Source organism: Macaca nemestrina, chromosome 12 (genome assembly GCF_043159975.1).
Source record: "Macaca nemestrina isolate mMacNem1 chromosome 12, mMacNem.hap1, whole genome shotgun sequence".
Taxonomy (NCBI): domain Eukaryota; kingdom Metazoa; phylum Chordata; class Mammalia; order Primates; family Cercopithecidae; genus Macaca; species Macaca nemestrina.
In genome coordinates this window covers 51,284,815-51,308,369 of record NC_092136.1, presented here as the reverse complement: position 1 = coordinate 51,308,369, position 23,555 = coordinate 51,284,815, and the positions used below count along the sequence as shown (strand labels likewise).

Genomic DNA, 23,555 nt, shown 5'->3' with positions numbered 1-23,555 from the left:
CTACTCGGGAGGCTGAGGCAGGACAATTGCTTGAACCAGGGAGGCTGCAGTGAGCCGAGATTGTGCCACTGCACTCCAGCCTGGTGACAGAACCAGACTCAGTCTCAAAGGAAAACGAAAGTTAAAAAAAAAGAAAAATAATCTTGCTTTTTCTTAATTTTTTTTTTTTTGGATGGGGGGATCTCTTTGTTGCCCAGGCTGGTCTTGAACTCCTGGGCGCAAGTGATCCTCCCACCTTGGCCTCCCAAAGTGTTGAGATTACAGGCATAAACCACCATGTCCAGGCTCCTTTAAAAAAAAAATTGAAATTTGTTTTAAAAGACAGGGTGTCTCACCCTGTCACCCAGGATGGACTACAGTGCCACAATCATAGCTCACTGCAGCCTTGAACTTCTGGTCCCGAGAATTTCTCCTGATTCGGCCTCTCAGGCACATGCCACCATACCAGGTTAATTTGTAAATTTTTTTTGTAGAGACAGGGCCTCAACTATGTTGCCCAGGTTGGTTTTGAATTCCTGGCCTCAATCCACCCTCCGGCCTTGGCCTCCCAAAGTGTTGGGATTACAGGTGCCAGTCACCACACTTGGCCCTTTTTCTTCTTATAAAACAACTCAAAGTGCCAATCACTTCTAATTGTAAAATGAAAAATCACTGCATAGAGCTCCCTCTAGTGTTGTGACAGTGCAATGTAAGCCATTTACATTGTAAATGTAAGTTTTACAGGTTTATCCACATTCAATACATTAATATATTAAGCTTTCATTTGGTATTGAACAATGTTTATTCCCTTACCAGACATCATGGTCCTAATTATATGGTGTCTTATAATGTGAACAGCTACTACTCTTGAATGTATATCCTAAATAATAGGGCGTAAACAGCTTCTCTCAACAATGTGCTGCTATCCAGTTCAGTTCACATTACATGCACAAAGCTAATGAAATGCTAATGAAGTAAACAGTTTAATGTATCTGACAACTGTGTTAACTTCTCTTTGTTCTCCTTATTTATAAATTTAAGAAAATAGCAATGTGAGGCAATCTGATTCCCACAAAAATGGCCTGAATATGTCAGGCAGGCAACTTTCTAACAGTATCAACAGAGATATATTCTAGGATGTACACAGGCATAATTCCTTCAGATTTGAAATGTGATACTGGTTGACTGGGATTACAACACTAATATCATGAACACACTAAGTCACTTTTCCTGTCCCATATATTGCCAATAGGTCATGGAAAAAGGATTCCCTGGTAAAGTAAGGTTAGGATATACTGGGTTAAACCAAACTAATCTGCTTTCCTCTCAGAATCTCTGGTATGCTAATGTGCATCATGAGTCTCCAGTGCAGGACAGTTTGAAGCTTTTCCCCAACTTATTTGACTATGGAATTACTTTTTCACTCAGAATATCTAATGACATCTAAGGAAGCTAATGTTCAATAAAACAGAGTTTGGGAAATTATGATCTAATCCAAACAAAGTTGCACCGGCTCCTTTGCTCTCATTGCAAATCTCTACCCTTGAATCGACATCCCTTCTCTGCATTTCCAGTATATCTTTCCCATTTGATAGGCCCTGGCTTTTTTCTAAGATCTCAGTGCTCTGGAACCTCAAATGCCCTGTAATCTTCTAGGCTTTTTTTCTTTCTCTTTTTTTTAAAAGCAAGTGGCTTCACAGTTTATGACATCATACAAGGTATCAATCTCTTTATACTCCAAACCAATCATTTCATTCTTATTGAAATAGGAGATGCTGCTTTCAGTTTTTCACAGGCGTTATCTAAGGACTCATAGGGAATGCAGCCTGAAGCCTAGCTGGTAGACAAATAATAGTCTTAGGTTTAGACTCAGCTAAAAAATCAGACTACCTCAATCACCTCCAATGAAGGTAAAGGCCAAAAGGAAAGCACAATCAGACTCCAGGAAACTTAGCTTGCAAATGCACTTGGAATTATACTGCAGTGTGATGGTACCCAGCCCTAGTGTGAAGTGAGGAAAAGGAGAGGAATGAGTAAGGCACAGAGGCAAAAAGAAAAAGGCAGCTTTTTGAATCCTCTCTAGTTGAATCCTGCCAGTACCAGCTTCAGTAATTGGTTAGAACCAGTTTAATTCCTAACAAACACACCCCAAACTAAGTGTGAATGATTAAAAAATCTATTTTGGATTATCTCTACTCTTCATTGTGATTCAGGATAATTAAGAACAGTATGTCAGCTGGGTGTGGTGGCTCACGCCTGTAATCCCAGCACTTTGGGAGGCTGAGGCGGGTGGATCACCTGAGGTCGGGAGTTCAAGACCAGCCTGACCAACATGCAGAAATCCCATCTCTACTAAAAAACTACAAAAATTAGCCAGGCATGGTGGCACATGCCTGTAATCCCAGCTACTCGAGAGGCTGAGGCAGGAGAATCGCTTGAACCCGGGAGGCGGAGGTTGCGGTGAGCTGACATCACACCGTTGCACTCCAGCCTGGGCAAAAAGAGCGAAACTCTGTCTCAAAAAAAAAAAAAAAGAACAGTATGTCTGTTTCAGTCAGGGTACATAATACTTCTTTAAACTGTAGGGCGATCTGTTTTCTCAAGTTATTTTGATACCTTCTCCCTGGAGCTAAATTCGAGAGAAAATCCCTTCAAAACATGATAATGCATTTTTAGGGAGAGCAATGTTTGAATATTAAATAAGTAAAAAACAACTAAGTGAATCAAGGCCTACCTTATTTTATATCATTGAATTTGTAAATTCTCTTAATAAAGCTGCATATATTCACAACTCAGTAATTTAAATTTGTAATAGAAATTTATAACCCAACTAAAAGAAATCCATTGTCACATAACTAAAATTATGTAATCATTTATTTATAAAATAACAAAAATGTATGAATAGATCTGTTTATTGTACTGTGAAAAGGTCTTGGTACATGAGAGAAACATATACTTTGAGGATAGCATTCAGAACTGTTAAGACAAAAGACAAACTATAATTTTAAACTCAATCTTGATTTAAGGGAAAGGCTATAAATTATTGGCTGAAATGCATTCAGCATGAACTCAGATTCTATATAACATATAAGCATGAAAGAGTACAAAAGATGTTGGAGTCCAGTAAGCCCATAACTAAATTAACTGTAAAGCTTCAAGGACTTTTTATTTTTATATACTAGTTTTCTTCTGTGACAAGTTGATTTTATCTCCAAGACTTAAGGCCATTCCCTGTAAAGAAAAATGAAGATATTTATAATTATTTAAACTATGTACAATCAGTAGGTTATTCCACATTATTAAGCCCCGATTCAATGACACCATTATCAACAATAAAACCAAGGACATACCAAACAGACTCACCAAAACTTTGCTGGGTTAATTACCTTTTAGTGCTAGATTTTCAAGCAGTCACTAGATTTTTTTTTTTTTTTTTGAGACGAAGTCTTACCCTGTCACTCAGGCTGGAGTGCAATGGCACGATCTCGGCTCACTGCAACCTCCACCTCCTGGGTTCAAGCGATTCTCCGGCCTCAGCCTCCCGAGTAGCTGGGATTACAGTTGTGCGCTACCATGCCCGGCTAATTAGTCACTAGATTTACACCTTGGCTTTCAAAAAATTCTAGAGAACCCATTTCACAAACACCCCATAGGAATCAATCTGGTTTTAGGCAAATATCCCAGAATGAGGGGCCCAAAAGGTGAGAAATTTTAACGAGAAAAGTTATACTTCTATTCAGGTATTATTGTTATATGTGTATATGCATGTAATGCTAAAAAGATATTACATATAGAAATAATAAAGTCATAAATTCCTCCCCCCTTGTCAGTCCAGAGATGCTCTCAAAAAAAAAAGGAATTGTTACCTGACTCTTTGCACGAATTCTTATATGGCCGGTAACAGCAGCATCTGGTCCCTGGTGAATTGGCTTCTCAATGCTGACATTTGCAAGTGCATCTTCACCAAATATGGAACGAGCATAAAGGTTGGCTGCCATAAAGCCACAATAACCAGAAAGGGCCTGGAAAAAAAATTGTGATAAATTCATTACTAGATACCTACATAGAGGCAAAACAGCATAGACGATTTTTTTTTTTTTTTTTTTTTTTCTTGAGACAGAGTCTCACTCTGTTGCCCAGGCTGGAGCTAGAGTGGAGTGGCGTGATCTCAGCTCATTGCAACCTCCCGCTCCTAGGTTCAAGCGATTCTCCTGCCTCACCCTCCCGAGTAGCTGAGATTACAGGTGTGCATCACCACACCTGGCTAATGTTTGTATTTTTAGTAGAAACTGGGTTTCACCTTGGCCATGCTGGTCTTGAACTCCTGACCTCAAATGATCTGCCCACCTAGGCCTCCCAAAATGCTGGAATTACAGATGTGAGCCACCATACCTGGCCCCACAGGTTATTTATCACTTAAAACAGTACTTAAGTGGTGGTGGTTACACAATCTTATGAGTTTGTCAAAACTCAACTATACAGGTAAAAAGTGTGAATTTTACTGTGTATTATACCTCAGTAAATCTGACGTTAAATAGTTCTTATTCTGATTTGTATTTATATATTCTGTTTACTTAACGTGCTTGACTGCCTCCCATATCAGACCTTAAGTGCCATGAAGGAAGAGACTACTTTTGTTGGACTCAGTATATGCTAAATAAAGTAATATATAAATTAAAACCTACCTGTTTGGTAGCAGACATTATTTTATTTATAAAATGAATAATATAACATTATAGAAATTTTACATAAAGAAAAAAAGTTCCTTAGCGCTCCAGCTTCATTTTTTTTTCTAGTTTTTTTCATACACACACAAACATAGCAAAAAGTATTAGAGCACATATATTTTAACAAACAATCAGAGCCCACGGAAGAGCTCATGGACATTTTCTAATCCAGTATTACAAATAAACGATTTTATTTAATTTATCTTTTTGAGAGAGTTTCACTCTGTCGCCCACGTTGGAATGCAGTGGTGCGATCGTGGCTAACTGCAACCTCCACCCCGTGGGGTTCAGGTGATTCTCCTGCCTCAATCTCCCAAGTAGCTGGGATTACAGGCACACAGCATCCCGCCTGGGTAATTTTTGTATTTTTAGTAGAAACGGGGTTTCACCATATTGGCCAGGCTGGTCTCAAACTCGTGACCTCAGGTGATCTGCCCGCCTCAGCCTCCCAAAGTGCTAGGATCACAGGAATGAGCCACCATGCGCAGCATAAACTATTTTAGAATGTGCCTCTAGCTGAATGGGGGAGAAGACTGAAAAGAAAACAAAAAAAATTAATCTGACTATTCGGTTGGGTCACTGCACTAGGATGGCATATTCCAATAGAAAGAGGTAAGCGGACTCAAACATTCCATGGGATAACCTCTTTTAGACATCCCAGAATGGCACTGCATGTTGAATAACAAAAATGTGCTAGAGGAAATACAGGAAGGCCAGGAACCTACTCTACCATTCCATCAGATTTCAGAATTTCCTAGTCAAATTTTACCTTTTCTGGAGTCAGGCATTTCATATTGGTTGACTTTAATATGTGCTGTAAGTAGTCATTTAAATCAATCATATTGGTGTTAACTGTCACCTGTAGAGAGGAAAAAAAGTCAAGGAGATCATAAATCTTACTATGAGAAAGCTGTGAATCACTGGTATGTCTTATTAAAAACTTGTTCCAACTGTTTAGGTTGGAAAGAGTAGACACCAAGAAACTAAATAACATCTATAAAATCCAACAAGCTGTAGGTTGGTATCAGTACTTCCCAATAAAGATACCTTCACAGAGATTCAGTATGAAACACACAGAATATTTTTTTTTTTGAGACAGGGTCTCACTCTGTCACCCAGGCTGGAGTGCAGTAGCATGATTTCAGCTCACTGCAGCCTCAACCTCCCATGTTCAAGTGATCCTCCCACCTCAGTCTCCAAAGTAGCTGGGACTACAGGCATGCACCACCACACTGGGCTAATTTTTGTTCTTTTTTGTAGAGATGGAGTTTCACCATTTTGCTCAGGCTGGTCTAGAACTCCTGAGCGTGAGCAATCTCCCTGCCTTGACCTCCCAAAGTGATGGGATTACAGGCATGATATGTGCCCAGCCTCATATAGAATATTTCTAATAAAAGTCAAGGCTCCTCAACAGACCATGAACTTTATAAAGCCTTTTTTGGGCACTAGATTAAATGGTAAACTCTTGGTCATACATAGAAGGGATGGAATATTATCTATAATGTCTAAACCTATAGGTAATTTGGTAATTTGTCTAACAGCAAATTACCAAACTACTTACATGATTTTTAGTTAAGGCTAATTTGCAAGAACAGATACTGAAAGACTATTTGCTTTTCATGTTAAACACTTTTTAGCGAGATTAATTTTATTAGCAGACTCCTCAACAGCAGGCAAAAGGAAGAAAGATAAAGGAGTATAAGAAAATCTCCCAAGGACTAACTTTGTTCTCCCATTCAAATTCGGCCCACATCTGACGGAATTCTGCATCAGTGCAAGTTGCAGGCTGGATATAGTCCATGATGTCAATGTGAATATCACTGAGAACCACACAATTTCTGTCACTTGCTGCTCCAGAGACATCATAAACTGCAATTACACATACAAAAAGATTCGCAATCACTGGGGCAAACTTGAATTTAAAAAATCTTAATATCCAAATATCCAAATAACTACACTATTAACAATAAGATTGTTTATATAATACTTATTATGTACAGTGCTCTATTCTGCATGCTTTCCAAATATTACTTGTTTAATACTCCCATCAATTCTATTGACAGTATTATTATTTTCCATCTTACATAAGAGGAAATGAAAGCACAGAGTAGTTAAGTAAGTTGTTCCAGACCACACAACTGATAAGTGGTGGGGATAGGATTCAAACTCTGGCACACTTTGTTTTTTGTGGTTAAACAAATAATTCAATTCAGTGAGTACTTACATAGCAGTTGCAGCATACTAGGCACTGCAGTGGATATACAAGTAGATGATGTTCCCATAGGAGGTGCTTAACTAATACTTTTGAATAAATATTGCTGACCCACACTACTTAATGATACAAGATTACTCATCCCTCAGTATTAACGGGGAATTGCTTCAAGGACTCCCTATGGATACCAAAATCTATAGATGTTCAAGTCCCTGATATTAAATGGCATAGTATTTGCATAACCTATACACATCTTCTCATATATTTTAAATCATCTCTAGCTTACTTATAGTACCTAATACAACATAAATGCTATGTAAATAGTTATACTGTATTGTTTAGGATATAATAACAAGGAAAAAAGTCTATATATGTTCAGTATAGACACAATCATCCATTTTTATTTCTTAAATATTTTTAGTTCGTGGCTGGTTGAAGACATGGATGTGGAACCCATGGATAGGATACAGAAGGCTGACTATATTTGCTTCTATGACCATCTCTTCCAAAGTAGAGTTATAATCTGATTGGAGCCTACATTCCTCTTTCTAGGCTCTTTTCTTGACATTCTTACACTCTTTCAGAGAAAACTGAGGCTACCAAGAATAAGCTCCTTTAATTTCAGCCCCACATCTAAAAACAACTCTCTCTCTTGGAATCCACTCTCATATCCTTCCCTCTCATACGTATCAGAGAAGTACTGCCTCTTTTCTTCAAGATTAATACTTCCTGCCATCTGTGATTCCTGCTTTGGTCCAGGACCCCACTCCAATCATTATCTCTTTCATTCTTATGTCTTTACTTTCCCATTCTCTACCAACTTTCTTCCCTTATAGTCTATAACTATACTTGAGGTTCTCTGTTATCTTCAAAAAATAAATCCTCACTCATTCTTGCCTTCTTTTCTTGGTACTGCCCTTTCTTTTTTCTATCAAAGCCAAGTTCCTACACTCAGAATAGTCTACACTACCTGGATTTCTTCATGTCGTATTTAGTCTTCAACCTACCACCAATGACCAAGATGTCCCACAAGAAATGTTTTAAAATCACTAATAGCCAAAACCAAAGGACCTCTCTTTCAGACTCTAATAACTAAAGTTATTTTACCTTGTGGAGCTTCAGGTTTCTCCTTACTTTTCTAACCACACTTCAGATACCTTTGTAGGCGATTCTCCTTTGACCAAGCTTTCAGTGTTGCTGTTTGCTTGGATTCTGTTTTCGTATCTCCCCTCTTTTTAGTCTTTATGCTCTCTCCAGGTGATTTCTTCTATTCCTATGGCTTTTAAACAAATACTTATCTCTAGTTTATTTTTACTTACTTATTTTTGAGACGGAGTCTTACTCTGTTGTCTAGGCTGGAGTGCAGTGGTGCGATATTGGCTCACTGAACCTGTCTTATGGGTTCAAGCTATTCTCCTGCCTCAGCCTCCCAAGTTAGCTGGGACTACAGGCGTGCACCACTATGCCCAATTAATTTTGTATTTTTAGTAGAGACGGGGTTTCGCCATGTTGGCCAGGCTGGTCTTGGAACTCCTGATCTCAGGTAATCCGCCTGCCTCCGTCTCCCAAAATGCTGGGATCACAGGTGTGAGCCACCACACCCAGCCTATCTCTAGTTTAGACCTCTTGTTCGTGTCCCAGACTCACATCAAACTGTCCCTGAATATCTTTAGACACTTTAAATACCGAACCTGCTCAAGATTTAACCTATTATGTCTCTCTAAAGTTTGTTCATCTCTCCTGAATTTCCTGTTTTGGTGATGACATAAACAACCCAATAAACCCAATCTGGAAATCTGAGGGTTACTCTAGCCACTTCCTCTTCAATCATTAACCTTATCTTTAACGTTATATTCGTCCTTCTCTCCATTCCACTACTGTGTTGGCTCAAGTCCTCTGTCATCTCTCACTTGGGCTTCTATAATAGTCTACTAATTAATCTTCCTGCCTCTTCCAGTCAATCTTCTATAGTACTGTCGCAAAAAGATATAAGGCTATAAGTCATTCATTTGTAATTCCTCAATGTTTCCTCTCTCCACAGATAAAAATCTGAAATCCTTAGCATGACAAGTAAAATATGGCTCCCACTAACCTTCCGAACTTCATTTTTTTTCCCGCCCATCATCCTCCAACCCATTCTGAACTCCAAGTATATCAAATCATTTTGCATTTGTTCTAACTGCATCCTTGTCTATCTGTAGTCTTCTACTGAGTACTTGCTCCTCCATGAAGCCTTTTATAACCTTTTCTCCCAATCACCCACCACTCTGAGAACTGACCAAATCCCTTTATGGATTCCTACCTTACTTAGTACAGGTATACTTATTTTTTTCACAGCACTTACCATTACATATTGCACATATTTATTTTATGTATCTGTTTTCCCTTACTCGACCATAATCTCTCATTTGTTCCTCACCATGGTAGCCCTATCCTTATGACAGAAATTGCAATAAAATAAGCTTATTGACTGAATGACTCTATATAAGCTAATCCCTAGGTCTGAGATGCCCTTGTGTGTCTAGCAACAAATGACTCAGGTAAAATATTATCCTTTGATAACATACCATCTCCCTTTATAAAGCCTTCCACACTGTTAGCATTTTTTTTCCTTAACCTCAAAGCATACAGTATATAAACCATCCTGTATCGCATTGGACTACAATTATATATTGCCTTAGCTAGCTCCTCCTTTTGCCTAACAGTTTCTTGAGGACAGTGACCCTATCTGGTTCATTTCTGTACATCCAGAACATAGTACAATGCCTGGTACCATAGAAAGTGTCTCATAAATTATGAATAAATGGATTTAGATCCTCTCCTCCTACAATGTCCCCAGCTACTCACTATAGAAATTCTTCAGTAAAAATATTCAACCATTACATGCCATAAAACAGCACCTTACCTATATTACCAAAAATTATTCCATTTTCTGTTGATGCTACTTTGACGTTAGCTTTAATATTTGCGAAATCATGAGGAGCAAGAGTCAAAGGAGATGGCTTTTCCACAAGTTTCAGATCCCCTGAAAGAGTTGGGATATGGTTAAAAAAAAAACACATATATACACACACACACGCACACACACATTAACCATAAAACCTTAAATGTATGCAGCTTAATAGTTTCTAGGAAAATAAGGACAAATATGAGAAGAGTATGAATCAAATATAATGAGGACAAAATAAAGAAACCACTTAACCATCCTTATTATTCACCATCAATACGCATATTTTCTTTTAAAAGGTAATAGGCATCTCAGAGTAATTCCATATTTAATTTGTGGGAAGGGAGGATACTTTGAGCCTACCATTTATTTATTTATTTTGAGATAGGGTCATGCTTTGTTACCTAGGCTGGAGTGCAACTGCATGATCATAGCTCACTACAGCCCTGATCTTCCAGGCTCAAGCAATCCTCCTACCTCAGCCTCCTGAGGAGTTGGGACTACAGGAGTGGCCCACCACACCTGGCTAATTTTCTTGATTTTTTTGTAGAGATTGGGGTCATTTTATTTCAATGAATGAATGCAAACTTCTCAAAAAGCTTAAGTCTTAAACTATACATTTCATTATGAAGAAAGATAAAACAATCTGCAAAAAGACTTGTAAATGCTTAAGAAACATGTTTTTTTATACAGCCATCAAGCTATGCTGAGGACAACAGGGCAAAAGTATGTTTTCCCCTTGATATCTTGAAGTTCCTTAACTCTTGCATAAGCCATATGAAATCTGATGGGGGTACTGCACTGTTCCCATATACAATTTTGTATTTTCCAACTTCAAAACCAGATGTGGAGGTAAGCAGTCTAACTCATGTGTCTTTATTAAGAAAAAAAATACATCTCATATTGCTAAATGTGATATGATTTATTACTTTGGTCACATGTGGTATTTAACAGTTATGCATTCAGAAAATAACTTAGTTCTGTAATGAAGCAATTAGAAATAAACTAAGTGAGCTACCTGGTCAATCTGTGACTTAAACAGCTTATACGATATCTAGAAATACTGACATTTGCTATATTAAGCTTATTAAATGAATCCATCTGAATGTGCCAAGAGCATAAAACAGTCAGTATGACAAGAGGTTCAGAAAACTGGAGTTTAAGGGAACTAAATGATAAATGAAAAACTAAGCTTTGATTCAAAATGTCAGAAAAGGTTCAAGAGAGAATTTTTATTCTGAAACCTGTGCACCTCCCTTAATCTGTCATAAAGATCTACTATGTGACAATCTCTTTCCTGAATGGTAAATTTCCTCACCTAGTGTAGCTAATTCTAATGTGCAATTCTGCAAAGTATCACTGGTTTGGTTCACAACGAGTACATCCAGGACAATATCATATTGGTTGACGTGAACGTAAGCTTCTGCATATACAGGATCTGAGAAACCTGTCAACTGGGTGACCTATCAAAATAAAAACAAAGACATAATAAAATGACAGATGCAATTTCACCAAACATATCCTAGCCAAATGACTAAGTCTGGTAGGTTATTAACAGAGTTGCTTAGAAGTCATTTTGAGATAGGTAAAATAAAATTGTTTTGTAATGCAGAAATGGAAATTGAAAACAGAATATTAGAAATAACAGGTCCTAGAGTTTAAGATGATATCCAGACATCTATTTGTTTTTAAGCTCAATAAGTCAGTATAAGGTATTATATATGTTGACTTTTGAGCTTATAAGTTCAATAGCAGAAAAATGTTAAATATATTTAGCAAATACATTAAACATTATCCCAATTTAACCAACTAAATAAATTTGGATACACTTTCATTTAAATCCCTCAGTAAGTATCTAAACTCACTACTTGATCTATGAAACTCAGGATACAAATAAAATCCAAATCATGTGGTAGTCTTTGCTCCACAAACTGAGGAACTAAACAGATTATATAGTAAGAAATGATTGTAATGCCACAAAGATAAAATTACAAATGCTCTCCCACTCCAAATTTAAACACACCCAAAGTATAGCACTTTAAAAATGTAATACTGTCACCAAAAGCATAGGCAATAAAAGAAAAAATAGATTAAACATCAAAATTAAACACTTTTGTGCATCAAATATTATCAACAGAATGAAAAGGCAACCTACAGAATATAAGAAAATATTTGCCAATCATGTATCTGATTAAGCGGTTAGTTTCCAGAATATAAGAACTCCTAAAATTCAAACAAAAAAACCAAACAACCCAATTTAAAAACAGGCACAGGACCTGAACAAACATTTCTCCAAAGACGATATATGAATGGCCAATAAGCACATGAAAAGACACTCAACATCACTAATCATTAGGAAAATGCAAATCAAAACTACAGTGAGATACCACTTCACATACCCATTAAGATGGCTATCATCAAAAAAACAAAACAAGTATTGGCAAGGATATGGAGAAATTGGAACTCTTGTGCACTGCTGGTAAGAATGTAAAATAGTGGGGGCGCCCAATGGCTGAATAGGAACAGCTCCAGCTTCCAGTTCCCAGCGTGAGCGACACAGAAGACGGGTGATTTCTGCATTTTCAACTGAGGTACCAGGTTCATCTCACTGGGGCGTGTCAGACAGTCAATGCTACTCCGCGGGTGCAGCCCGACCAGTGAGAGATGAAACAGGGCGAGGCATCGCCTCACCGGGGAAGTGCAAGGGGAAGGGAATTCCTTTTCCTAGCCAAAGGAAATTGAGACACACAACACCTGGAAAATCGGGTAACTCCCACCCTAATACTGCGCTTTACCAAGGGTCTTAGCAAACGGCACACCAGGATATTATACCCCACACCTAGCCCATAGGGTCCCACGCCCACAGAGCCTCCCTCATTGCTAGCACAGCAGTCTGAGATCTAACCGCAAGGCAGCAGCGAGGCTGGGGGAGGGACACCCGCCATTGCTGAGGCTTAAGTAGGTGAACAAAGCCACTGGGAAGCTCGAATTGAGTGGAGCCCACACCACAGCTCAAGGAGGCCTGCCTGCTTCTGTAGACTCCACCTCTGGGGACAGGGCATAGCTAAACAAAAAGCAGCAGAAACCTCTGCAGATGTAAATGTCCCTGTCTGACAGCTTTGAAGAGAGCAGTGGTTCTCCCAGTACGGAGGCTGAGATCTGAGAACGAACAGACTGCCTGCTCAAGTGGGTCCTGACCCCTGAGAAGCCTAACTGGGAGATATCCCCCACTAGGTGCAGACCGACACCTCACACCTCTCACGGCTGGGTACACCCCTGAGATGAAGTTTCCAGAGCAAGAATCAGACAGCAACACTCACTGTTCAGCAATATTCTATCTTCTGCAGCCTCCGCTGCTGATACCCCGGGCAAACAGGGTCCAGAGTGGACCTCAAGCAAACTCCAACAGACCTAAAGCTGAGGGTCCTGACTGTCAGAAGGAAAACTAACAAACAGAAAGGACACCCACACCAAAACCCCATCAGTACGTCACCATCATCAAAGACCAAAGGCAGAGAAAAACCACAAAGATGGGGAAAAAGCAGTGCAGAAAAGCTAGAAATTCAAAAAATCAGAGCGCATCTCCCCCTCCAAAGGAACGCAGCTCATCGCCAAAAACGGAACAAAGCTGGATGGAGAATGACTTTGACGAATTGCGAGAAGAAGGCTTCAGTTGATCTTCTCAGAGCTAAAGGAGGAACTATGTAACCAGCGCGAAGAAACCAAAAACCTTGAAAAAGGAATGGATGAATGGATAACTAGAATAATCAATGCAGAGAAGATCTTAAAAGAACTGATAGAGATGAAAACCATGACACGCGAACTACGTTACAAATGCACAAGCTTCAGTAACCGACTCGATCAACTGGAAGAAAGAGTATCAGTGACTGAAGATCAAATGAATGAAATGAAGCAAGAAGAGAAGTGTAGAGAAAAAAGGGTGAAAAGAAATGAACAAAGCCTCCAAGAAATATGGGATTATGTGAAAAGACCAAATCTATGTCTGATTGGTGTGCCTGGAAGGGATGGAGAAAATGGAACCAAGCTGGACAACACTCTGCCGGATATCATCCAGGAGAACTATCCCAACCTAGTAAGGCAGGCCAACATTCAAATCCAGAGAACGCCACAAAGATACTCCTCGAGAAGAGCAACTCCAAGACACATAATTGTCAGATTCACCAAAGTTGAAATGAAGGAAAAAATGTTAAGGGCAGCCAGAGAGAAAGGTCAGATTACCCACAAAGGGAAGCCCATCAGACTAACAGCAGATCTCTCGGCAAAGACTCTGCAAGCCAGAAGAGAGTGGGGGCCAATATTTAACCTTCTTAAGGAAAATAATTTTCAACCCAGAATTGCATATCCAGCCAAACTAAGTTTCATAAGTGAAGGAGAAATAAAATCCTTTAGAGACAAGCAAAAGCTTAGAGATTTTGTCACCAACAGGCGTGCCCCACAAGAGATCACGAAGGAAGCACTAAACATGGAAAGGAACAACCGTTGCCAGCCATTGAAAAAAACATGCCAAAATGTAAAGTCCATCGATGCTAGGAAGAAACTGCATCAACTAATGAGCAAAATAACCAGCTAATATCACAATGACAGGATCAAGTTCACACATAACAATATTAACCTTAAATGTAAATGAACTAAATGGTCCAATTAAAAGACACAGACTGGCAAATTGGATAAAGAGTCAAGACCCATCAGTTTGCTGTATTCAGGAGACCCATCTCACATGCGGAGACACACATAGGCTCAAAATAAAGGGATGGAGGAAGATCTACCAAGCAAATGGAAACAAAAAAAAAGGCAGGGGTTGCAATCCTAGTCTCTGATAAAACAGACTTTAAACCATCAAAGATCAAAAGAGACAAAGAAGGCCATTACATAATGATAAAGGGATCAATTCATCAGGAAGAGCTAACTATCCTAAATATATATGCACCCAATACAGGAGCACCCAGATTCATAAAGCAAGTCCTTAGAGACTTACAAAGAGACTTAAACTCCCATACAATAATAATGGGAAACTTTAACAACCCACTGTCAACATTAGACAGATCAGCGAGACAGAAAGTTAACAAGGATGTCCAGGAATTGAACTCAACTCTGCACCAAGCAGACCTAATAGCCATCTACAGAACTCTCCACCCCAAATCAACAGAATATACATTCTTCTCAGCACCACATTGCACTTATTCCAAAACCGACCACATAGTAGGAAGTGACGCACTCCTCAGCAAATGTAAAAGAACAGAAATTATAACAAACTGTCTCTCAGACCACAGTGCAATCAAACTAGAACTCAGGACTAAGAAACTCAATCAAAACTTCTCAATTACATGGAAACTGAACAACCTGCTCTTGAATGACTACTGGGTACATAATGAAATGAAGGCAGAAATAAAGATGTTCTTTGAAACCAATGAGAACAAAGATACAACATACCAGAATCTCTGGGACACATTTAAAGCAGTGTGTAGAGGGAAATTTATAGCACTAAATGCCCACAAAAGAAAGCAGGAAAGATCTAAAATTGACATCCTAACATCACAATTAAAAGAACTAGATAAGCAAGAGCAAACATATTCAAAAGCTAGAAGAAGGCAAGAAATAACTAAGATCGGAGCAGAACTGAAGGACAAAGAGACACAAAAAACCCTCCAAAAAATCAACGAATCCAGGAACTGTTTTTGTGGAAAAGATCAACAAAATTGATAGACCACTAGCAAGACTAATAAAGAAGAAAAGAGAGAAGAATCAAATAGATGCAATAAAAAATGATAAAGGGGATATCACCACCGACCCCATAGAAATACAAACTACCATCAGAGAATACTATAAAAACCTCTACGCAAATAAACTAGAAAACCTAGAAGAAATGGATAATTTCCTGGATACTTACACTCTCCCAAGACTAAACCAGGAAGAAGCTGAATCCCTGAATAGACCAATAGCAGGCTCTGAAATGGAGGAAATAATTAATAGTAGCCTGCCAACCAAAAAAATTCCAGGACCAGATGGATTCACAGCCGAATTCTACCAGAGGTACAAGAAGGAACTGGTACCATTCCTTCTGAAACTATTCCAATCAATAGAAAAAGAGGGAATCCTCCCTAACTCATTTTATGAGGCCAACATCATCCTGATACCAAAGCCTGGAGGAGACACAACAAAAAAAGAGAATTTTAGATCAATATCCCTGATGAACATCGATGCAAAAGTCCTCAATAAAATACTGGCAAACTGAATCCAGCAGCACATCAAAAAGCTTATCCACCATGATCAAGTGGGCTTCATCCCTGGGATGCAAGGCTGAACATACATAAATCAATAAACGTAATCCAGCATATAAACAGAACCAAAGACAAAAACCACATGATTATCTCAATAAAAAGGCTTTTGACAAAATTCAACAGCCCTTCATGCTAAAAACTCTCAATAAATTCGGTACTGATGGAACGTATCTCAAAATAATAAAAGCTGCTTATGACAAACCCACAGCCAATATCATACTGAATGGGCAAAAACTGGAAGCATTCCCTTTGAAAAGTGGCACAAGAGAGGGATGCCCTCTCTCACCACTCCTATTCAACACAGTGTTGGAAGTTCTGGCTAGGGCAATCAGGCAAGAGAAAGAAAGAAAGGGTATTCAGTTAGGAAAAGAAGAAGTCAAATTGTCCCTGTTTGCAGATGATATGATTGTATATTTAGAAAACCCCATCGTCTCAGCCCAAAATCTCCTTAAGCTGATAAGCAACTTCAGCAAAGTCTCAGGATACAAAATCAATGTGCAAAAATCACAAGCATTCTTATACACCAGTAACAGACAAACAGAGAGCCAAATCATGAATGAACTCCCGTTCACAGTAGCTTCAAAGAGAATAAAACACCTAGGAATCCAACTTACAAGGGATGTGAAGGACCTCTTCAAGGAGAACTACAAACCACTGCTCAGTGAAATAAAAGACGACACAAACAAATGGAAGAACATTCCATGCTCATGGATAGGAAGAATCAATATTGTGAAAATGGCCATACTGCTCAAGGTAATTTATAGATTCAATGCCATCCCCATTAAGCTATCAATGACTTTCTTCACAGAATTGGAAAAAAGTGCTTTAAAGTTCATATGGAACCAAAAAAGACCCCGCATTGCCAAGACAATCCTAAGCCAAAAGAACAGAGCTGGAGGCATCACGCTACCCGACTTCAAACTATACTACAAGGCTACAGTAACCAAAACAGCATGGTACTGGTACCAAAACAGAGATATAGACCAATGGAACAGAACAGAGTCCTCAGAAATAATACCACACATCTACAGTCAGCTGATCTTTGACAAACCTGACAAAAACAAGAAATGGGGAAAGGATTCCCTATTTAATAAATGGTGCTGGGAAAACTGGCTAGCCATAAGTAGAAAGCTGAAACTGGATCCTTTCCTTACTCCTTGTACGAAAATTAATTCAAGATGGATTAGAGACTTAAATGTTAGACCTAAAACCATTAAAACCCTAGAAGAAAACCTAGGTAATACCATTCAGGACATAGGCATGGGCGAGGACTTCATGTCTAAAACACCAAAAGCAATGGCAACAAAAGCCAAAATTGACAAATGGGATCTAATTAAACTAAAGAGTTTCTGCACAGAAAAAGAAACTACCATCAGAGTGAAGAGGCAACCTACAGAATGGGAGGAAATTTTTGCAATCTACTCATCTGACAAAGGGCTAATATCCAGAACCTACAAAGAACTCAAACAAATTTACAAGAAAAAATCAAACAACCCCATCAAAAAGTGGACAAAGAATATGAACAGACACTTCTCAAGACATTCATACAGCCAACAGACACATGAAAAAATGCTCATCATCACTCACCATCAGAGAAATGCAAATCAAAACCACAATGAGATACCATCTCACACCAGTTAGAATGGCAATCATCAAAAAATCAGGAAACAACAGGTGCTGGAGAGGATGTGGAGAAATAGGAACACTTTTACACTGTTGGTGGGACTGTAAACTAGTTCAACCATTGTGGAAGACAGTGTGGTGATTCCTCGAGGATCTAGAACTAGAAATACCATTGACCCAGCCATCCTATTACTGGGTATATACTAAAAGGATTATAAATCATGCTGCTATAAAGACACATGCACACGTATGTTTATTGTGGCACTATTCACAATAGCAAAGACTTGGAATCAACCCAAATGTCCATCAGTGACAGACTGGATTAAGAAAATGTGGCACATATACACCATGGAATACTATGCGGCCATAAAATTCGTGTCCTTTGCAGGGACATGGATGCAGCAGGAAACCATCATTCTCAGCAAACTATTGCAAGAACAGAAAACCAAACATCGCATGTTGTCACTCATAGGTGGGAACTGAACAATGAGATCACTGGACACAGGAAGGGGAACATCACACACCGGGGTCTATTGTGGGGAGGCGGGAGGGGGGAGGGATAGCATTAGGAGATATACCTAACGTAAATGACGAGTTACTGGGTGCAGCACACCAACATGGCACATGTATACATATGTAACAAACCTGCACGTTGTGCACATGTACCCTAGAACTTAAAGTATTAAAAAAAAAAATTTTTTTTAAAGAATAAAAAAAAGAAAAAAAGAATGTAAAATAGTGTAATTACCATGAAAAACATCATGGAGGTTCCTCAAAAAATTAAAAGTACAATTACCATATGATCCAGCAATTCTGCTTCTAGATGTATACCCAAAAGAACTAAAAGCAGGGACTTGAACAGATATTTGTACATCTGTGTTAACAGCGGCATACTTCACAGTAACCAAAAGGCAATCCACGTATCCAGGGATGGATATATGGATAAACAAAATGTGGCATATACTTACAAGGTAATATTATTCAGCCTTAATAAGGAAGGCATTTCTGATACATGCTATAAAATGAATGAATCTTGAAGATATTATACTGAGTGAAATAAGCCAGCCACAAAAGGAAAAATACTGTATTGTTCCACTTCTATGAGGTACTTAAAATTGTCAAGATCACAGAGACAGAAAGTAGAATGGTGACTGGGGGTAAGTAGGGTTGAGGGGAAATAGGAATGAGGAGTTATCATTTAATGGACATAGTTCCAGCTTTGCAACATGAAAACAGTTCTGGAGATAGCTGCATAACAATGTGAATTTAATTAATGCCACAGAACTGTACACTTACAAATGGGTTAAAATGGCAAATCTTTTGCAACTTTAACTACAATTCAAAAAAACTAAAAAAATTTTATAAATGTAGTATTATTGATATCGATTCCCAATTTTAAGGGAAATTGTTTTAGTAGTTCCAATTCTGCTACTGACCTTATCTTAAACAAAAGCAATGTAAGACTGTTCAGTCTAACAGATGAGGGATTAAACGAGATCACTGATTCTTCAATTTATGTATTTAAGGGAGAAGAATCATTTTCCTAATAAAATTCTATATGGAACTCAAAATATTAAGAATATAATAATAGAATTGCTCTGTTTAAAGTAGCAGAGAATAAGAGAAGGTGAGATCAAGGTGTGGAAAGAGACCAGGGCTGTTGCCTGTTCAGCTTCCCTTTAAAAACCTCAGTTAACCTTTAAGGATCCCCTTCCCTCAACTTCTACTTATTGGTCTATGATTCCACACACTACTGGATCGAGTTAAACCATCTGATGGACTTACGGTACTATCACATATAGTAGTAAGGTACTTCATCAGCTTTTGAGTTTTAACTGAGGTTTAATGGACCTATCACAGTGACTTGACAAAATAGTTATCTTTCTTTTAAAAACAGCAGGACTAACAACTTCCTTAAGGAGCCAATTTAAGTAATTTAGAGTCTATCAGACATTTTGTTACCTTGTTAAGTTTAGATGCTAGGGGATCTGCTGTCTCTTTCCTCTGTGTGTTACCCATTGCTGCCAGCAAACTCAGCTGAAACTGATCTTCCTTGCAGTTCATTTCATTCTTAGCAGTTAGTTGCATGAAGGAAATGGGGTCATCAGGCTGTACTGTCACATTCCTCTTTTCAGATTCTTTCTGTGTTGAGAATATAACAAAGTTTCTCTTTAATATGAAAAGATAGTTTTTAGAGGACTTTAACAGAGACAGCCCTCACATATAAAGACTGAAAAATCAACAAAACAACGAGAAAACCCACAAAGCACTTTTCTTTTTCTTTTTTTTTTTTTTTTTCCTGAGACAGGGTCTTACTCTCTTGCCCAGGCTGGAGTGCAGTGGTGTGATCACAGCTCACTGCAGCCTCGAACTCTTAGATTCAAGCAATACTTCCTCCTCAGCCTCCCAAGTAGCTGGGATGAAGGCACATATCACCATGCCTGGCTAATTCTCTCATTTTTTGTTGAGACAGGGGCTTGCTATGTTGCCCACACTGGTCTCGAACACCTGGCCCCAAGGAGTCCTCCCGCCTCAGCCTCCCAAAGTGCTGAGATTACAGGCGTAAGCCACTGCACCCAGAGACACAAAGCGCTTTTGTTGCCTCATCATATATACCTTACCTTTTGGGATAATTTCTCTTCTTCTAGTTTAGCAGATAACATGTGAGAAAGGGATTGTCGGCATTCCTTATTGAAAATGTCATTCATTAAAGGTGAACATTCAGACAAGACCTTGAGGCACAGGGAAATTCGATCCACATCATCATCAGTAATTGGCTTCTTAGGAAGAGAGGATTTTCCCAAATGCAGGATAGTAGCCATGAGCAACATAGCCTCAGCAACAAAAGACTAAAAAAGTAGAGAAATGGGTTACTGATACTGTCGTGATTCTCAGATTGCAATCATGTCACTTCATTATAACTCAAAATCTAAATTTTCACTTCACCTGAATAGGACTTCAAATTCTTTGGATTTTATGTCCATATCTGTTTTTGCATTCTTCTCCTTCCTTTCTACTCTTAACTGCCACTCTCTAAGACCTGCATTAATCCTCAATTAGAGACAGCAGCGGCTTTTTAACTGTTTTCCTTTGCTCCAGTCCTTCTCTGTAACCACTTCACATGCTGATGCTGTCCTTTTTAATCCCAACTACAGAAAAGTTAAAAGAATGATATACTTTACCATCTGTTAACATTTTGCCATATCTGCTTACCTATTCTATATATGTACACTTACTTTTTTGGGCTGACATGTGAAAAAGTCTTCACCTCAAAAATACTTCAGCATTCATCTCCTAAGAGTCAGAACAGTTTCCTACAAACCACAATTTCATTTTCTCACCTGAAAAATTCAACAATCCCAAAATACAGCTTCTATACTCTGAATTCAAATAAATCTCCCTAAATTGTCTTAAAAATGTTTTTATTTTTTAAATTCAGGATCAGCTTCATGCATTTTATTTGATTGTTCTCTTTCATCCCTCTTAATCTAGACCAGTTCTCTGCCTTTTTGTTTTTAATCACAGTAACTTTTTTAAAGAACTGAGGCCTGTTGTTTTATAGAATATCCCACACTTTTGATTAGAATACCAGATAGGTGATGTTTTATATTTCACACTGTATTGCATCACAAGGTACCTAAAGTTAGGCTGTTCAATTATTGGTGCTGCTAAGCGTGATCACCTGATGCTGCCATCTCAATTTTTATACTGTACCAATCATTTCACTCCCCATGTAAATACCTTTAATGAATGTCAGCCTTCACACCGAAGTTCGTATTACTTGGCCTGCTATTCAAAGTCTTCCACAAGTGATTGCAACTTAATTTTTTAGTCTCATGTAGCATTATCCTGACACATATGCTCTATGCCCTTGCCAAACTGCCTTTGACTGAGTATTGATCTGCACACATGCATGAAAAACTACTGGAGGCCTGGGGAAAAACCAGCAGAAGAGTAAGTATATATCCTCCAGGCTTGGATACTGTCTCCAAAAGGAGAGGAAAGAAAGGAGGGGACAGAAAATAAATCTGAGGAAATGACTGAAAATTTCCCAATGGAGATATAAACCTGCAAACCCAACAAGCTCAGTGAACAAGTACAAGAAACATGAAGAAAACCACACTAAGGCACATTCTAATCAAACTACTGAAACCCAGTGAAAAGGAGAAAATTTAAAACCAGTGGAAGAAACACACACACACACACACACACACACACACACACACACACACACACACACACACACACACACACACACCCCTCTCTCTCTCTCTCCACCCAGGGAGATAAGAACGACAGCAGACTTCTCACCAAAAAGCCAGAAGACAAGGGAGCTTTATCTTTACACTACTGGAAAAAACCCAGAAAACTTAGAATCCTATACCCACAAAGGTAACTTTCAAAAGTGTACAAAAAATAGACTTTTTCCAGACAAAAACTAGTAGAATCTGTTGCCAACAAATCTGCACTGTAAGAAAAGTTAAAGCAAATTCTTTAGGCAAAAGATATATGATACCAGAAACTCAGTCCTACACAAATAAATAAAGAATGCTGGAAGTGGCATAAATGAAGGAGTGCCAGTGAAATCATAAGCAACCAAACTTCTTGTACCAAACAGTGCAAACATTATTAACTTGGTATGTTACAAGAAACTGGTTCTTCTAAGCAGATACCCGTAAACATTCTCAACTTCCAGAAGTGACACAACCAGGAGAGGAAAGCAAATTCAACTCTGCGATAAAAAAATATTGGAGGTTTTTAAAAAACATACTTTAAAGATTACACTGACCAGACCTGAATAAATGCCCACAAGAGAGTTACAAAATAAATTACTGCTCATAAATCAAATCAATTGACAAGGGATAATATATCTTGTAAATTACCTGGCTCTCATTTATGGCTTTTCTTATAATGGAATTAAAACAAAAACATAAAAAAACCTGGCCAGGCACAGTGGCTCACGCCTGTGTAATCCCAGCACTTTGGGAGGCCAAGGTGGGCGGATCACCTGAGGTCAGGAGTTCGAGACCAGCCTGGTCAACATGGTGAAACCCCAGTCTCTACTAAAAATACAAAAAAAATTAGATGGCCGTGCTGGCAGGTGCCTGTAATCCCAGCTACTCAGGAGGCTGAGCCAGGAGAATCGCTTGAACCCGGGAGGCAGAGGTTGCAGTGAGTTGAGATCATGCCACTGCACTCTAGTCTGGGCAACAAGAGTGAGACTCCATCTAAAAAAAAAATTTTTTTTTAGACCAAGCTGTTAAGTCTCCAAAAACCAAGGAAATACGAGTGATGTGAGTGAAACTGTTTCAATTTACAAACCTGCTGTTTAGATAACCAACATAATACAAAGCTGAAGGAATCAAAAGGAGTCCCATTTATACAGGCCCAATTTGAATGTCAGAAATTGCTGTGGTAGGACATTGTAACCAACTTTGCCCTACTACCACAAATGGTCTATGGATTCTGTTTCTTAAATAATAAGAGTTGAAACAACTTGATCTGTGGCTGCAGAATGGATGTTGTGTTAGCAGGCATGAAAACATTAATTTCTTTCTACATCTCCATCAAAGCCCCTGGGTGACCAGCAAAACTGTCAATGAACAGTAATATTTTAAAAAGGAGTCTTTTATTTCTGAGCAGTAGGTCTCAATGGTGAGCTTAAAATACTTATTAAACCATCCTGTAAAGAGGATGTGCTGACATCCAGGCTTTGTTGTTCCACTGACAGAGCACAGACAGAGTACATTAAGCATAATTCTTTTTTT

The 23,555-nt window shown here is 38.6% G+C and overlaps 1 protein-coding gene and 1 long non-coding RNA gene across 6 annotated transcripts in view; one reads left to right on the top strand and one right to left on the bottom strand.

Moving 5' to 3' along the window:
* The window catches only part of LOC112427588 (uncharacterized), a 125,627-nt gene that overhangs the window by 100,024 nt on the left and 2,048 nt on the right, over positions 1 to 23,555 (top strand). For all 4 annotated transcript variants that reach the window (XR_011610801.1, XR_011610803.1, XR_011610800.1 and 1 more), the window contains one exon: positions 10,559 to 10,717. This is a non-coding gene — a long non-coding RNA (uncharacterized lncRNA). The remainder of the gene's footprint in view (positions 1 to 10,558; positions 10,718 to 23,555) is intronic.
* Positions 2,836 to 23,555, bottom strand: part of LOC105486921 (COPI coat complex subunit beta 1) — a 48,049-nt gene continuing 27,329 nt past the window's right edge. For both annotated transcript variants that reach the window (XM_011750059.3, XM_011750060.3), the window contains exons 15-22: positions 20,409 to 20,636; positions 19,750 to 19,929; positions 11,184 to 11,328; positions 9,824 to 9,943; positions 6,430 to 6,575; positions 5,476 to 5,565; positions 3,846 to 4,001; positions 2,836 to 3,210 (exon numbers count right to left, since the gene is read on the bottom strand). In XM_011750059.3, the coding sequence (XP_011748361.2) occupies positions 3,151 to 3,210; positions 3,846 to 4,001; positions 5,476 to 5,565; positions 6,430 to 6,575; positions 9,824 to 9,943; positions 11,184 to 11,328; positions 19,750 to 19,929; positions 20,409 to 20,636 (1,125 nt within the window). In that variant the 3' untranslated portion in view covers positions 2,836 to 3,150. The remainder of the gene's footprint in view (positions 3,211 to 3,845; positions 4,002 to 5,475; positions 5,566 to 6,429; positions 6,576 to 9,823; positions 9,944 to 11,183; positions 11,329 to 19,749; positions 19,930 to 20,408; positions 20,637 to 23,555) is intronic.